The sequence below is a fragment of the Herpailurus yagouaroundi genome, unplaced genomic scaffold (assembly GCF_014898765.1).
Source record: "Herpailurus yagouaroundi ecotype Mexico unplaced genomic scaffold, PumYag 160, whole genome shotgun sequence".
Lineage (NCBI taxonomy): Eukaryota > Metazoa > Chordata > Mammalia > Carnivora > Felidae > Herpailurus > Herpailurus yagouaroundi.
Genome location: NW_024412401.1, coordinates 54138101 through 54155533, shown reverse-complemented (window position 1 = coordinate 54155533; position 17433 = coordinate 54138101). Strand labels below are relative to the sequence as shown.

Here is a 17433-nt window from a genome sequence, read left to right as displayed (position 1 = left end):
TGCTGACAGCTCAGAGCTTGGAGCCTGCTGCGGATTCTGTCTCCCTTTCTCTCTCTCTCTCTCTCTGTCCCTCCCCGCTCATGCTCTGTCTCTTGCTCTCTCAAAAATAAACATTAAAAAAAACTTTTTTAATAAAAAAAAAAAAAAAGAAAGAATCCACAATGTGGAAAGAGCCATAGGCACAGCACCATTCATCACAGCGTTATTTATGATGGCAAGAATCGCTAGCAGTTGAAATGTTCTGTCGTGGGCATGTTTAAGCAACTGTGGCATGTTCATTGGGCAGAGTGTGGCAGACACTGAAAATGGTGGCAATGGGTAGGCGTGCCTATTTGAGAAAGTGCTTTGGTGGCTGTGAGGTGTGATGGAAAAAATTAGGACACAAAATATGTATGTTGTGATTATGGTCACAAATGTAGGATTCAGAAGGGAATGTAATAGGGACACCTGGGTGGCTCAGTTGAGTGTGTAGTCACCTTTGGCTCAGGTCATGATCTCAGGGTTCATGAGTTCCAGCCCCGTGTCGGGCTCACCGTTGTCAGCGCAGGGCCTGCTTGGGATCCTCTGTCCACCCCTCCCACTCTCTCTCTCTCTCTCTCTCTCTCTCTCTGAAAATAAGTAAACATTAAAAAAAAAAGAAGGGAATATAACAATAGAAGAGTACTTGTTAAGGTGGATGATGTGGCTATCAGAAACATTTACTTTCTTTTGTCTTAAAAGTTCCAGTTTTTTGGGGCGCCTGGGTGGCTCAGTCGGTTGAGCGGCCGACTTCGGCTCAGGTCATGATCTCACGGTCTGTGGGTTCGAGCCCCGCGCCGGGCTCTGTGCTGACAGCTCAGAGCCTGGAGCCTGTTTCGGATTCTGTGTCTCCCTCTCTCTGACCCTCCCCCGTTCATGCTCTGTCTCTCTCTGTCTCAAAAATAAATAAACGTTAAAAAAAAAAAATTAAAAAAAAAAGTTCCAGTTTTTTAAAATAACACTATTATATTCCTTTTATAATTCCAAAAAAAAAAAAATCTAAAAAGTAAAGATAGATGAGTACCTCTCAATTCTCTGCCTAGGGCTGGATTCTGGATGGCATTCCTGAAACTCGGGAGCAGGCCCTGATGATCCAGACCCTCGGGATCATCCCCAGACACGTCAGTGAGTAGCCTGTGGCTGTCCCCAGACCCCAGAAGGGAATGCCCTGCTCTGTATTGCCCAGTCCCAGTGCCCACCCTCAGCCCTGCACCAGCCAGGACCCAGCAGGAAAAAGTACAGCACAGTTGAATTTTATAAAGCTAAAGGCCTTTGGGGATCGCTCTCAGAAAAATGGAGTTTTAGGGTTGCCTGGGTGTCTCAGTCAGTTAAGCGTCCAACTTTGGCTCAGGTCATGATCTCACGGTTCATGGGTTCGGGCCCCACGTTGGGCTCTGTACTGACAGCTCGGAGCCTAGAGCCTGCTTTGAGTTCTGTGTCTCCCTCTCTCTGCCCCGCCCTCACTCATGTCTGTCTCCCTCTCTCTCTCTCTCAAAATGACTAAACATTAAAAAAAAATTTTAAGTAAGAAAAATGGAGTTTTGTTTTGACCCTGGCGGTTCCTTGTTCCGGGAATCCCACCTCTGAGAAGCTCTCTTTAGGAAATAATCCAAAATGTGGCAAGAGCATTCCCACCAAGACATTGCTCATCGCGTTGTTACCGTGAAAACTGTTAGAGGAGACGTTCAAGTGTGGGCTGTCCGCTGGCCTGAGACTGTGCCTTCGCGGTTGGGTGCTGAGCAGACCTCTCTAAGGGAACGTCGGGGGTGGTCGTTACATAGCAAGAGAGACGCAAGACAGGTTATCAGCCCCCGAGATTCAAGTGTCTGGGACCCGCCGCCCAACCTGCCTGGTTGTGCTCTCTCCCTTCTCTGTCCAGTTGTGCTGAGCTCTCCAGACACCGTCCTGATTGAGAGAAACTTGGGGAAGAGAATCGACCCTCAGACGGGAGGTAGGACGTCTCCACCCCCTGCCCGCTCCATGGGGTTTCAGAGGTGGTCAGTGATCGGTTGGAGTGACTGACAGCCCCACCCCCATTTACTGAGCCCTTCTCCGCTCGGGGTGCCCGCAGAGGGCCACACGGGGGCCGCACAGGCGGGCACGTGCTCCAGTGTGGCGTGCTGGGCTAGACCCGTGGGAGATGGTAAGCCCCGGCCTGGAGGAGTCGGGGCAGCAGACAGACCTGGGTTTGTGGACTCTGGCCCCGCCCCTTTCGAGACTCGGTTTTCTCACCTGGACACGGGGTGACCCGTGCCTTGTGATCGGATGGCTGTGAAGACGAGCATGTGCGGGTGGGGTCCGTCAGAGTGCCCGGCTCGGAGCACGTGCTCCGAAGTCGTGGCCGCCCTTTCCCGCCGTGCTGAGAGCCCTCGGCGTTTTGTTATCGTTAACAGAGATGTCAGAGCAGCTCCGGAGGCAAAGCGCATCCGCATGGCTCCGGGCGGGCTCCCAGGCTTCGGCCCCCTGGACAGCAAGCCCCCCAGCCAGATGCCCTGGCGGCCTCGGCAGCCCCCCGCGGGTGACTCTAACCACGCGCCTGTCCCCTTGCAGAGATTTATCACACCACCTTTGACTGGCCCCCCGAAGCGGAAATCCAGAACCGGCTGGTGGTGCCAGAGGGCATCTCAGAGCTGGAGACGGCACGGAAGCTGCTGGAATACCACAGGAACATCATCAGGATCCTTCCGGCTTACCCCAAGATCCTAAAAGTCATCAGCGCCGACCAGCCGTGCATGGACGTCTTCTACCAGGGTAAACACATAGGCGGTGGGTTTCCCAGGCACCTTGGCCGTCTGTGACCCTCCCGTCCTAGGGTCCCTTAATGTGGCAGTGATGCCAGGGACCAGGATGTGCCGGAGACCCTGGGAGTCAAGTCCTGGACGGCCTAGGTTCCCTGGGCTAATAACGTTCTACGATCGGCATGGCCAGCAGATTTGATAATGAGGGGGTGGGGCGGGAGGGACAGCGGGGGCAAGAAGTTTGGCCCTGGGGGTGAGGGAGAAGGAAGAGAAAGTTTGTAAAAATTAAAACAGACATGCGCACAGAACCCACGGCCACCGCGCACACACACACACACACACAAACCGGGCAACACAACTCAGGGGTTGTGAGTCCATGCAGAGCAGGGGAAGTGGCCCCACCCCCTCCCACTGCACTGTCATTGGAGCAGTGACAAAGGTCCACAGAAAGCACCTGAAGCAGGTGCATGTGTGCGCACAGCCGTGTGGAGGAGGGTGAAGTTTGAGCCTGGAGACGTCGGGGCCGGGGGCCCTGTGTTCACACGTCGTCCCCACCACACGTCAGCCGGGCAGTCTCCGGCAACCCTTGTACCCCTCTTGGCCTCAGTTTTGTCATCCCTGAAGTGGGAACAGAAATCTTGTCTTCCTCCCAGGCTTGGGTGAGAATTACATGGGAGTCTGCAAATCACATCTCCATAGCCGCGAGCCCAGCACGGGTGCGGAGAGGCACTCAGTAAACATCACACCTCATTGCTGTCGGGCCTTGGCATCCTGTCTCCAAGAAGGCCAGGGAAAGTTAGACTAGTTCGATCCCAGAGCAGCTGAATTATCATTCAGAAGTGTGTCCGCATCCGATTATCCCCTCCTAGGCAATGCTGAGGAAATGACACAATAAAAATGCCAGCACGGAGATCTGAGACACTTGATAGCCGACAATGGCCTTTTGGGGCGCATTCCCTCAAATCTCTTTAAGAAAAGTTTTGTTTTGCGGGGGAAGGGCTTCTGAGCTCCCTGGCCTGGCAGTTCCCCTGGCCCCCACCTGCCCATGGACTTTGCTGGACTCACAGCCCAGGGACAGCGGCCTCGCTCCCTGAGGAGGTCAATCAACCAACGGGTGGATGTCTAGAAAATGTCTCCACTTTACAAGCCGGGCTGTGGACACCTTATGGTTTTCCAGTGATTTTGCATCTCAGAAGGGTCTTTAGTAATCTACACTGCACTCTGAAGATAAACAGCCACTACATTTATCTTATGGCACGGTTCTGAATTTACACATTAATTACTTCCAAATCACTTAATTAAATTTAAAAGTTCAGATGATCGTTCATAAAGAATTCATGCCTGGAATTGTAAATAAAAATGTGAGTGTCTGAATATTAATTATTATTAATTAATAATGCAGACAGATACATTGAAAATTGGAGTGCGGAATTCTGTGTTGTTTTTTTAATCTCTCTGCAGTGCATCCAGCAACCACATATTTTTAAAAAGAATAATTAGATGTTGAGACTGTCTGGGGGATCATTAGTTCTAATTAACTTAGTTATTTACTGTAAATTAAGCATCATTTGTAAGCAGGCTTCTCTGCCCGTAGTGTCTGTGCATTTCAGATGGCCGTGGATCTAGGAAGTTCTGAGGCTGGAGGGGCCTTGCTTGAATGGCCTCCAGCTTATTCTCAGGGGCTGAAAATGTCACCCCAGCCGCAGGTGTGGGAGCATCGCCCCAGCCCTGCCAGCTCCCGGTAAAACGGGGCAAGAACGTAACACATCTCTCGTGGGAATGCTGCACCCATCGAATAAGACGAAGTCCGCAGAGTGTTTATTTAGCTTAGTGTTTAACACACGCTGGTAGGTATGACGTTGTCGTGAAGACAGTTAGAATCACCACCTTTACGACAGTCGGTTAACTTACCTGTGCCTCGATCTCCAAAGAAGAGGGGAGTTGTGGTCTCTAGAATGATTCTTCCAGTTAAAAAAATCCTACAAAGATTTGAGAGGTCAAAATTCATACAATGAACATCCCAGGGCTTCTCATGGGCCCCCCACTTCCATCCTGGGGACATTGGTGGTTGTCACAACTTGGAAGTGGGCCACTGGCACCTGGTGGGTGTGCCCAAACCCCTGGACCAGGAATGTGCCCAAAATGCCACGAGCACGCAGTTGGCACACCCTGGTTTCGGGGGTGGTTGGGTCCCTAAAGGCCGCGTGTTGGCTCAGCCCCTTGCTAGAGCTAAATCCGTCCAAGGGCAGGACAGCCACCAGAGGGCCGTCCGTGGCCGACCCTGCGCAGGACGGTCTGGGTCCCTGGCAGGAGGCAAGGCTAGAGAGGGAGACCTGTTCTGATATGGGTGGCTGGGGAGCTGGCACCGGCCCTCGGCATCAGCAGGTGCCAAGCTGCCCTGTAATGGCCTCCTCGGCTGCTTGCACAGCCCCTCCCCCGTGCTCAGGTCAGGGGTGACCTGGTTTGCTGTTGAGTCGCCTGAGTGTTGGAGACGCTGGCCCCCGTGCCTCCCCCTCTTTGTTCATCAAATGCCAGGGCCTGCCACGGGCCAGCCGTGCACCCACATCTGCCCACTCCTGGGACCTATTTGGTCACTGTCTCTTTGGAGACTCCCAACAAAGTTGGTGTCACTGGAGCGCAGCCGCAAGTTAGTCTCTACCCATGCCCTTTAGAAGTCCCCGGACACGAGGCCCCCTCCAGGCCTGATGCATTTATCAAAGTCTAGATCTGACACTGGGAGACGCCCGGTTCCAAGCTTCAGGCTAGAGGCTCGGCCCAGGGTCAGTGTGGAAACATCCCAACCCAACCTTATGCATCCCGTGTGCTGGGACCAGCCCCCCGTCGACCAGGAGGGAAGCGCAGGTGTTAGAGGAACCGCAGGGTGGACAGTGCTTCGGAGGTGGCTTCTCTGGATCCCCTGCCCCCCTCTGCCTTAGTGCCCAGGCCTGAAGCGGATTTCCTTCCCCACAGCTTCGCCCCGTGGCGGCTGGCGGCTGGCAGCCGCCCAGGGGGTTTCCACGCAGCTGTAAACGGGAGAAATCGTCACTGTTCTTAAGAGCGTGAGCGCAGGTGCCTTAAGCTGGTTTCCCTTCCTTTAGGACCTGAGTTTACTATGCCCGTATCCTCTCTTTCCAGCTCTGACCTATGCCCAAACCAGCCATCGATCTAATGCCCCGTTCACCCCGCGGGTGCTGCTTTGCGGGCCCGTGGGCAGTGGGAAACGTCTGCAGGCTGCCCTCCTGGCCCAGAAATACGGCCTCGTCAACGGTGAGTGCCCCGGCTGCGCCCTGTTTCCAGAACCTGCCCCCGCCCCCCTTCCCCCACTGCCCTCCCAGGCCTTCCCACCTTGTGGGGGTGGTGAGAAGGAGGTCAGTGTTGCTTCTCTTTCTTGCTCTCTGCCGTCAACAGTTTTCAGGTCCGTCTTCGCAGGGATGGTTCCTCACAGAGAATATGGCCATAAAAACATTAACCAATAAAAACACGTCCGCCGCCCAAAGAGCCCATGCATTTTCTAGTCATCATATTTCACTCCTTGGGAGCAGTGGTTTCTCTGTGCTCTGCACCAGGGGCGCTTCCTCCGGCCCCTGCGGTCTCCCCGGAAGCCACAGCTCTCGCATAATCTGGAGCTCTGCTGCGGATTTATTTTCTCCGGTCCCGTTTGGCTCCCCAGCCCAGGCCAGCGGGTTTACGGGCAAACAGTTTCTGAACCAGAGGAAGGCTTCTCGAAAGCTCGTACAGTTTCAATAAATATTTTACCAGGAGGAGAGGGAAATACTGAAATCGGTTCTCCGGGCCTGTCCCGAGGTGGCCCCCGGCGGTCTCAGATGCCAGCCTCCCTTCAGGGGGATAAAGGCCAGAAAGGAGGAAAAAGCGGAACAGACAACAACGCGGCTGCCAGGAGCGAAAGGGCCGCCCTCACCGCCACCGCCGCTTCTGATAAATGCTCCGCAAGCCCGAGTAACCTCTAGCTGTGAAGGAAAAACGAGACCCGCGCCCCAAATGTAAAAATACGCATATATACGTCTCCAAATCCTGCAGATACGCCCCGCAAATATCTATGTATACAAACAAGCACGGATGTACGTGTACCAGCCCAGAAGGATCAAGTTTCGAACGAAAACGCCTTTCAAGTAGGTGGCCTCTCACGTAAAGTTCCAAAGCCACTGAGACTAGCCAGGAATCAGCGAAGAAAATCCTACCCGGGACGTGAAGATAGGGAGCGGAGCGATTGTTGTGTTTAGTAATGAAAAATAGTCGTACTAGTAGCCTCGTGAAAATACCAAACGGCAGTGCTCTGATTTGATGAGTACGGAAAGGCACTCTGGATACCTTAGGGTGAAAAATGCTTTGGCTTGCACCGATTTGAAAACAACAACAACAACAAAACAAAACAAATTATTCAGGTAACTTGTTCTTTAGGTTTTACCTCTTGACTTATTACAAGGCTCAATTTGCAGCTACGGTTGTGGTGTCTTTGCCGAGAGCGAGCACCAGTCTGTTGGCCGCTGCACCCACGTGTTTATCGAGGGGACTGTCGTACGAAGGGCTGGAACAGCGTGAGCGGCCGAGGGCGGCTCTGAAAGCCTCAACAGTGGTAGAGCGCCAGGCCTCACGGAAACCGTTGTCACTGCCGGATTTTGTTTACACAAACAGAGTCATTCAGGAAAAACGTATTTAAATTCACATTGCTTTCCACGGACCAGTCACGAAAAATGAAATCATAGGCCTAGATTTTTTCCCAAACGGAAGATCGGAGCAAGCTCATCACGGTTTCTGTTTTGTAGCTAAAGAGCCACGTGGGGGCCTTTTCTGCTAATCCAGCTAACTCAGAAAGTTCGCGTTTCTCGAAGGCGTTCTTGATAAGTACAAGACCCCGTGAGGCCCATCTGCATCCAGAGCTCAGGGAACGGCGGGCTCCCCTGTGGCCACCCCCTGGCTCAGCTCTCATGTCCCCATTTCCCGGCTCTTCGGTTGTGGGCAAACAGCTCTGAACAAGCAAACAAACCAACGTTCGCTCCAACAGGGTTGATTGGAACACTCGTGTTCACAATTGGTTGAGAGTATAAAAAAGGCACTTTTTGAAAGACAGCAGGCACCGTGGGGTCACATGTGAACTGTGCGCATGCTCTGGCCCAGCGATTTCGCTCCGTGGGTTTTATTCTACCGAAGCACTCAGATGTCGAACAAGAGATGTGAGGGTGCATGATGGAAGAGAGGCGACCCCGAACTCTTGTTAATAAGGGGGATAATTAAGTAAGCTGTGGGAAACCCATACACTGGAGCATTAATTATTTAATGATGAATCAACGTGAAGGGGCAGCTATTGAAAAGAAACCTGTAAAGTGACTTGATGTTCGTGATATGTTGTTAAATGAGAGAGGGGGTGGAGAGCCAGTCGCTCAACAGTGTTCAGGGGATGATCTCCTTTCCGTTTACAATGTGTGTTAGTGTATGCTCAGAAAACATCAGAAGGAACATGCATACGCCAAACTGGCTGTCTCTGTGGAGTGGCATGTTCTACAATTCTGATTTTTTCTTTTTGTAGCGAGCGTGAATTTTCTAACCAGAGACAACCGTGAAGAATTTTATTCCAATGTCATAATCGCCCTCATTGAGTCTCCGCTCTATGCGGTGCCCTTTATTGGCACGCAGACAGGGAAGATGTAGAAAGAACCAGAGAGGAATGTATGGATCCGGGTGCACGACCAGGCTGGGAGAGGGGAGCAAGCAAGGCTGTCCAACCTAGTTCCAGGTCTGAACGTGTCCCCAGCCTTGGTCCCGGGACCCGTTAGGAGAGAGAAGATTATTACAGGGTTTTCTTCATGGGACATCGTGAAGCGAGGCAGGGGCTTTAAACCATTCTTTCCTAATACAAGCACTGAACACTACGCATTTTCCTCTAAGCGCTTCTTTAGCTGCATCTCACAGAATTTTAATGTGTTGTGTTTTATCATTGGGTTCAAAACATTTTCTCATCTGCCTTGTGGTTTCTTTTTTGACTTGTGTATGATGTAGAAGTGTATTGCTTAATTTCCAAATATTTGGGAGTTTTCCAGGTTTGTGGGGCAGGGGAAGTATCGATTTCTAATTCCTCTGTGCTCAGAGAACCTACCTTGTACGATTTCAGTCCTTTGAGATGTACTGATACTTTTTTGTGGCTCAGCGTGGTGAATTCCATGTGCACTAGAAGAGAATATGTGTTCTGGCATTGTAGGAGGCAGTGCTCCACAAATGTCAATTAGGAGAAGATGTCTGATAGGGTTGTTCAGTTCTTCCGTGTCCTCCATGGTTTCTCACTGCTATTGTTTAGTTACCAAAAGGGATCTGTTCAAATCCCCAGCTCTGCCTGTGGGTGAGTCTCTGCTCTGCCGGTTTCTGCTACATGTTATTTGAAGCTCCGTTCCTGGGAGCATGTACGCTGAGGACTGCTGTGTCATCATCGTCGTTGTCTTCTCCCCCTCCCCCTCCCCCTCCTCTTCCTCCTCCTCCTCCTCCTCCTCCTTCTTCTTCTTCTTCTCTTTCTTCTTCTTCTTCTTCTTCTTCTTCTTCTTCTTCTTCTTCTTCTTCTTCAAAGATACTTTTTAAAATGTATCCTTTTTTTTTTTTTAAGTATTTACTTATGTATTTTTGAGAGAGAGAGAGAGAGCCATGTGAGTGAGGGAGGGAGGGGAGACAGAGGATCTGAAGCGGGATCTGTGCTGTCAGCACAGAGCCCGACGCGGGGCTCGAAACCACAAACCGCGAGATCATGACCTGAGCCGAAGTCGGACGCTTCGCCGACTGAGCCACCCAGGCGCCCCCTGCTGTGTCTTCTTGATGACATGACCGCTTTATGGTTAGGAAACGCTCCCCTGTCTCCGGTAACACTTATCTTCTTGGAGTCTACTTCATCTGATACTAACATAGCCACTCTCTTATGATTAGTATCTGTATGGTATATATTCTTTTTTCTTTTGATTTTTTTTAATGTTTATTTATGTCTGAGAGAGACAGAGAGACAGAGCAAGAACAAAGGAGGGGCAGAGATTGAGAGGGAGACACAGAATCCGAAGCAGGCTCCAGGCTCTGCGCTGTCAGCACAGAGCCCTACTCGGGGCTCAACCCCACAAACCGTGAGATCATGACCTGAGCCGAAGTCGGATGCTTCACCGACTGAGCCACCCAGGCGCCCCCTGTCTTTTCTCTTTTAAATCATCTGTGTCTTCCATTCAAAATATGTGACTTGTACACAGCATATAATTGTATCCTGCTTTTTTTTTTTTTTAATGCAGTCTGACATTTTCATCCTTCAATTGAGATGTTCAGTACATGTCCATTTTAAGTAGTTTTCAGTATGGTGTCAAGCCTCCTGTCCTGGGTGTTTTGTCTTCTGTTACCTCTTCTTTGTTTCTGCTTTCCTGCCAACTGTTGGATTAACCCAGTGCTTTTTAGCAATCCATTTCATTTCCTCTGTTGCCTTTTTTGCTATATGTCTTTGCTTTCTTTTGCTCATGGCTGCTCTAGGGGTCACAGAGCATCATTCACTTGTCACAGTCTGCCTTGAATTAATGCTCTACCTCTTTGTGTATAATACAAGAGCCTACGGTGCTGTATTTCCATTTACCTTGCTCTCGTCCTTTGTGCTATTTTTTTGTCGTACATTTTACTTCCCCATGTTATAAACTCTACAGTATATTGTAATTATTTTTGCTTTGGTCACTTGGTTTCTTTCTTTCTTTCTCTTTCTTTTCTTTCTTTCTTTCTTTCTTTCTTTCTTTCTTTCTTTCTTTCTTTCAATGAAAGCATGAAGGGGAAAGGTCCCGTGATATACCTACACATAGCAACCCTTTTTTGTTTAGGTCTAAATTTCCACCCGCTATCACTCTCTTTCAGCCTAAAGAACCTCCTTTAACATTTCTTGTAGTGCACGTCTGCTGGCGACAAATTCCACTTTCATCTGTCTGAAAATGTCTGTATTGCACCTTCATTCTTGAAGGACGTTCCTGCTGCACATAGAAATCTATGCTGACAGGCTTTCCTCTTCGCGCTTTAAGCACGGCATTCCGTTGTCTTACGGCCCGCGTTGCCTCGGATGAGAACTCGGGTTATTTTTATCATTGTTCCCCCATGTATAGAGCGTCTCCCCACCCAGCCGCGCTAACTAGTTTCTCTTTGTCTTTACTTTTCAGAAACTCAACTATGATGTGTCAAGGTGTGGTTTACTTTGGGTTTATTCTGGTTGGGTCTCAGAGATTCTCCGATCTGTGGATTGATGTTTTTCATCAAATTTTGAAATATTTTTCATCAGATTTTGAGACTCTCTTGCCATTATTTTCTCAAATGTATTTTTCTGCCTCTCTGTGTCACCACTCCCTCCCTTCCCTCTCCCTCCTTTCTGGAACTCTGATTGCATGTACGTGACACTGACTGGTACCGCCCTCCAGGTCTCTGAGGTTCTAGTCTTTTTTCCGGGCCTCCCTTCACTTCCTCTTTGCTTTGGTTTGGATACTGTATGACCTGTCTTCCTGTCTTCCGCTTCATGGATTGCAACCTATCCAATGATGTTTTCCATTTAAGATACTGTATTTTCCAGTTTCTAGAATTTGCATCTGGTTCTTTTATATAGGTTCCATTTCTCTGCTGAGATTCCCCAGCTGCTCACCCATTTCAACTGTCTTTCCCTTTACAATTATAAATATATCAACGAGAGTTGGTTTCAGTTCTCGTGTGCTTATTCTGACACCCAGGTCACCTCTTGATCTGATTCTATAGCCTGTTTTCTCTCTTTGTAGGGGTCACACTTTCCTGATTGATGGGTCTTTGCATCTCAAGTAGTTTTTCATTAGATGCTAGACGTTGTGGTTCTCACATTGCTGAGAGTCTGGATTGTGTGGTTCTGCTTTAAGAGCAGTAAGTTAAGGGGCGCGTGGGTGGTTCAGCCGGTTAAGCATCCGACTTCGGCTCAGGTCATGATCTCGCGGTTTGTGGTTTCGAGCCCCGCATCGGGCTCTGTGCTGACAGCTCAGAGCCTGGAGCCTGCTTTGGATTCTGTGTCTCCCTCTCTCTTTGCCCCTCCCCCGCTCATGCTCACTTTCTCTTGCTCTCAAAAATAAATAAACATTAAAAAAATTTAAAAAGAACAGTAAGTTAAAAGTTGAGTGCTAGGAACGCCTGGCGGGGCTCAGTTGGTTGAGCGTCCAACTCTGGAGTTTGGCTCAGGTCGTGATCCCTGGGTCATGGGATCGAGCCCCACATCAGTGCTAAGTGAGGAGTCTGCTTGGGATTCTCTCTCTGCTCCTCTCCCCAGCTCTCTCTAAAAAAAAAATAATAATGGGGGGGTGGGAGGGAGGGGAAAGTGGGTGATGGGCATTGAGGAGGGCACCTGTTGGGATGAGCACTGGGTGTTGTATGGAAATCAATTTGACAATAAATTTCATATTAAAAAGAATAAAAAATAAAAAATAATAAAATAATAAAATAAATGAAAAAAAAAAAAAGAGTTGAGTGCTAATAGGCAGTTAATTCACTACAGGATCAGCTTGATCCGGTGGACGCTTTTAGTTTTTGTTCAGGTGAGCCCCAAGTGTGCACGCTCGTGGGCTCCTGCCACCCCTGCACCCAGAACCTCAGGTGACTGGGTGCCGGGCACGGTCACACGGTCTCTCGCTCTGGCTGTCAGAGCACCAGCGTCTCCCTGCCTCTCCCTTGGCTCACAACGTCCCAGGGGCTTTTCTCTGCCAGGCCTGGGGTAGGGATAGGTTCTCACCTGCCACAGGTGCTGCTTTGCACTGACCGAAGACCCCAGTGAGTCCCCATGAGGATTTCTGAAGCCCTTCTCTGCACGGCTCCCTTCTCCCCATCACCCCGTTCCCCCAATTCCAGCGCTCGGTCCAGCCTTTGCTTCCCCCTGCTGTGTTTGGCTCCCTTTCTCCTGTGCTAAGGTCTGGAAAGTGCTTTTGTAAGTGGAAATCCAGGGTGAAGGTGGGACTCCCTTGGGTGTCTCCCTTCTCTCAGGGTTCACAGCGCTGTGAAGTCGGAGGTCTAATGCCTGAAAAGAACTGTTTCCCATCTTTGGCTCAGTTTTATAGCTTTCTTTTTTTTTTCCTTTTTTTTTTTTAATGTTTATTTATTTTTGAGAGAGGAGAGAGAGAGAGAGAGACAGAGTGTGAGTGGGGGAGAAGCAGAGAGAGAGGGAGACACAGGATCCAAAGCAGGCTCCAGGCTCTGAGCGGTCAGCCCGGAGCCCGACGCGGGGCTCGAACTCACGGACCGTGAGATCATGACCTGAGCCGAAGCCGGACGCTTAACCGACTGAGCCCCCCAGGCGCCCCAGTTTTACAGCTTTCTGTGACAGAGGGTACACACGACATCTGCCACTCCTTCCTGGCCAGAACGGGAAGCCAAGCGTGGGTTTGATGTCACACAGACGTGGGTTTGAATCCCAGCTCGGCTGCCTAGGGCTCTGCACCCCGGGACGGTTTGGTCCACCTCTTTGCATACCCAGCACACTGCTAGGTACGTAGGAAGGTCTCAGACACCATCAGCCTTTGTTGTCACCCATGTTCCCTTAGTGAGGGACACTGCCAGCTGCTTTGGATATGATCCCTGCTGTCCTTCACGCAGCAAATTAAGCACATTGTCACTGAGGGATAAATCTTTGGTGATGGTTGTTGCCTTAAACACTCACCTTTCCCAGTTCATTTTAGGGGTGTTTTTGTTTTTTTTTAATTTGTTAATGTTTATTCATTTCTGAGAGAGAGAGAGACAGAACGTGAGCAGGGGAGGGGCAGAGAGAGAGGGAGACACAGAATCGGAAACAGGCTCCAGGCTCTGAGCCGTCAGCACAGAGCCCGACGCGGGGCTCGAACCCACGAACCGTGAGATCATGTCCTGAGCTGAAGTCAGACGCTCAACCGACCGAGCCACCCAGGCGCCCCTGCACCGTCCATTTTCAATCTGTTCTCTGCCAGATACATGCCTTTTCATTCCGAGCCGTCCTCCTCGGTTTCTTCTTTATTCCCCAGGTCCTTTTTGATATTTGCTCTCACTTGGACACACACCCCCACCCTCAGAAAAACCCTTTTATATTTTTTCTCAGTGACCTTTTTTCCCCCCTGGCAGGTGGCACCGGGGCTTCTTTTTTTCTCATTCTTCCTTCTGTTTAAAATTTCATGGGTGTCTTTCTGTTCCTCTCTCCTCCAGTCCACTGTGGGCAACTGTTGAAAGAGGCAGTAGCAGACAAGTCAAAAGTCGGCGAGCTCATCCAGCCCTATTTTCAAAAGAAGATGGCAGGTAGGTCACACTCCTCTCAACTGCCACAGCCATATGGGCTCGGGGGGGGGGGGGGGAACAAATCGCTCCGTGTGGGGCTCATGAGCACTGGTGGGGGCTCAGCCCCGGAAAGGTGGCTGCGAGATGGAAATTGGGCTTTCCTGACAGCAGAGGTTCTGTGTTCGTTCACCGGCAGGGCCCACAGGCTTCCAGCCGTGTCCCGATTTGGGGGGTGGGTTGTGGACACCATGTGTTATTCCTGGAGGTTTGGGCTGTTTCTGTTTCTCGAGAACGGATGCTTTTCGTAACTGCTGACACTTGAGATTGAGAGCCACGGAGCTGCCCACAGCCTTTATTGCTGGCCATACAGAAATACTGAGGACAAATGTTCCGGTTTAGTCGGAAGTCAAAAGCCAGAAGGTTCAGACAGCTTTGCAGATCCAAGGGTCCACCGGCCCCTGGTCCTCGGGGGCTTCGAGGGGGGAGGCTGGGCCACATCGTCCTTCCAGGCCCTTCTGCGATGTACCGTCTGAGAGCATTGTCGGTCAGCCCCCAGCAAGGGCACCTTTGAGATCATTCTATTTCGATTTCCTGAGCCCAAGATGATCCGCAAGGCCACGTGGCCACCTCACGTCTGAGCCCCTCTGGACCCGGTGTCCCCACCCCCGCGGCAGGGCATTCCCTGCACCCACATCTTCTTGCCCTGCACCAGGTGTGGTTCCTCTGTGCCGTCCCCCAAGTGTCTGTGAACACGTACTTGGGGGAGGGCGTGTGTTGGCGAGGACGCCCTCCCGGCGGAGCACTCACTGCCGTCCCCTACCATCTTCCGGATAGAGTAGGTGGAGGGGAGCACAGGAGACGGGCCGTTTGCTCCTGACCCGCCAGCTGGGGGGGGGGACACCTGCGACTCCGTCCTGGCATGGCTCTCCCAAGCCCCCCCCTTAGAAGATGCCCCCGTCCCCCAGGGTGAGGGTCAGGTGAGGTGCGGTCAGACCCTTTGGACACAGCGATCTGTGCAGAGAGGGAGTCCGTTCATTCCCGCGTCACTGGGGTGTAAATTGAGCGGAGGCAGGAAGCTCCAGGCAGGACTGCAAGCCAGTGTGAGCGTTGGCACCTCCCTGTCTGATTTGGACCCCGAGCCGCCCCCGCGAGCCGTGCAGCCCTCGTCAGAGCCCGAGGCCTCAGTGGTGAGCTGGGGACAGGAGTCCCCGGGTCGCAGGGTTCCCGTGGGCGCACGGGATGTGGCGCGCACACACGTGCCCGGCAGGCGCGCTGTCGGAGAGCGACCTGCACGCGGCAGGCGGGTCCGTGGAGGGCCCGGCACACTCGGGCACGGTCTCCCTCCAGCAACACCATGTCCCATCCACCGGGGTGGGTGCTGCTGGTTCTTAGCACCCTAGAGAACATTTGCCGGGCAAGTGGGCGAATGTAGCGAAGTAACAAATTTACATCACTTTGTCTATTTTTAAAGCTTATTTCTTTATTTTGAGCTGTCAGCACAGAGCCTGGTGCGGGGCTCCGACTCGCGAACCGCAAGATCATGACCTGAGACAAAGCCAGACGCTTAACCGACTGCGCCCCCCCGGCGCCCCTAAGCTTAGTGGTTTTAGACAACACGCATTTATTACCGGGCAGTTGTAGAGGGCAGAATCCCGGAACCAGGGTGTGATGGGGCCACGATTCCCCCTGGAGGCTCCCGGGGAGTCTGTTTCGTCGCCGCTCGGGCTCCCAGAGGCCCTTCCTCCGTCCTCACAGCCAGCTCTTGGTGCCCCGTCAGACCTCTCGCTCCCCGACCACTGAAAACAAACCCCCAGTTTGCAGTGGTGGGCAAGAGGCAGAATTATTGTTTGTCTCGGGGAGTTTTGGCGACCACCAAAGAGACCGAGGGCACCTGTCCCCGTAAAGCCGGGGGGACCGGCAGCCTCCGTGGCCGAGGCTCCGCCCTTCGTTGTCCCCTCTGCACCCTGTTGATTTGGACGTGCAGCTCTGTGCTCCTGCACTCGCTACACAGTTGAAGACACAACAGCAGCCACTGCTGTGTGTTCTCAACGGAAGCAATAGATTCTGGCGTTTCACTAATCCCAATCTCGCAGGGATAACGGACAGGGTTTACACCCATCGCCACTAACCAGGTGTCATTACGGGCCGTGCGGAAGCCGCAGACACAGCCACGCGCCCGGGTGGGCACGGGAGCAGGGCTGGAGCCACCAGGTCGGGGGTCCGCTCGCCACCGGCTGAAACAGGAAGAAGACAGTGTAAACGATTCCGACCGAACTCGGATTTGAAGGGAAGGTCACGCTGAACACGGAAGCTCCGCTCAGCCGACCGCAGCCTGGCTTCTCTGCAAATCACTGTAGGGGCTGACTTCTGAGCCCACTGGGGGGGGCCGACCCAGAGTTCTCCGCGGGCCTCGGGTGGAGAACGTGGCAGGGCCGTGAGGGCACATTTGGGCTTCCGGACACGGTTTCTCCCATCCAGGTCTGGGGCCGAGCCCGTGGAGATGCCTCCTCCTGATAAATGGCCCAGCCCTGGCAGTGGGGACGGGGCGACTGGCCTCAGACCTGCCCCGGGGGGAGCCTGACTGAGTGCAGGCAGGAGTGGGGAGGGCACAGTGGGGACGAGGGCCGGCCAGCTGGAGGCCGGGAGCCGGGAGGACGGAGCCGGTCCAACGAACGCGTCTCCTCTCTGGGGAAGAGTGAGGCCGAGGGCAGGGGAGCAGAGTTCCTCTCCCGGGTGCTGCCCTGGGCTCCGAGGTGTCCCCCCGACGCTGAGAGCAGCGAGGCACGTCCCCTTACGCCGTGACCCGTCGGCAGAATTCAGCAGAACGAGAATAGTCACTCTTCCGTTGCTCTTGGGGGCCTGCCGAGGCATCCGAATTTCCCTCTTCAAAGCCTAGGCGCCTTTCAGACGTCTCTGCCCGGGGCGCCAGCAGCGATTCCTGGGGGCACGGAGAGCGCCCGGCCACTCCTCCACACGTGTGCAATCCAGAGGGTTCAGCCAGCTCGGCTAAAGGGGCGGAGGCTCTTGCGAGGGCTCGGAGGCCTCATCACCCTGGGGCAGAGCTGGCAGATGTCACCGGCAGATGTCACCGGCAGAGCATCTTACCCCGCAGCCGCCCTGCTGTAGAAACTCACCCCGCCACCCCGCATACCAGACGGTGCCCTTCTGGGTACCACGCTGCCTGCGCTGGGGACCCTGCCCTGTGCTCCTGGCTGCTGGCCTGCCCGCCACCCCTCCCGCCCGCTGTCCCTGGGACCCCCGCCGTCACAGCCTCTTGCCCTCTCTCCACTCACCTTGGCGCTCCAAGCCCCAGAGACGGGCAGCTTTCTGACCGTGGCACCTCTCCGCCACCCTCGTGGTCACCGTCACCGCCGTCGCCAGTGCGGCTGAGTAGATCCAGATGCCGTCTGGGGGGGGGGGGGGGGGG

General features: G+C 52.8%; 1 protein-coding gene across 5 annotated transcripts in view; it reads left to right on the top strand.

The window, feature by feature from the left end:
* Positions 1-17433, top strand: part of AK8 (adenylate kinase 8) — a 129362-nt gene that overhangs the window by 44720 nt on the left and 67209 nt on the right. For all 5 annotated transcript variants that reach the window (XM_040482732.1, XM_040482731.1, XM_040482730.1 and 2 more), the window contains 5 exons: positions 1062-1143; positions 1898-1969; positions 2569-2769; positions 5892-6023; positions 13938-14027. In XM_040482732.1, the coding sequence (XP_040338666.1) occupies positions 1062-1143; positions 1898-1969; positions 2569-2769; positions 5892-6023; positions 13938-14027 (577 nt within the window). The remainder of the gene's footprint in view (positions 1-1061; positions 1144-1897; positions 1970-2568; positions 2770-5891; positions 6024-13937; positions 14028-17433) is intronic.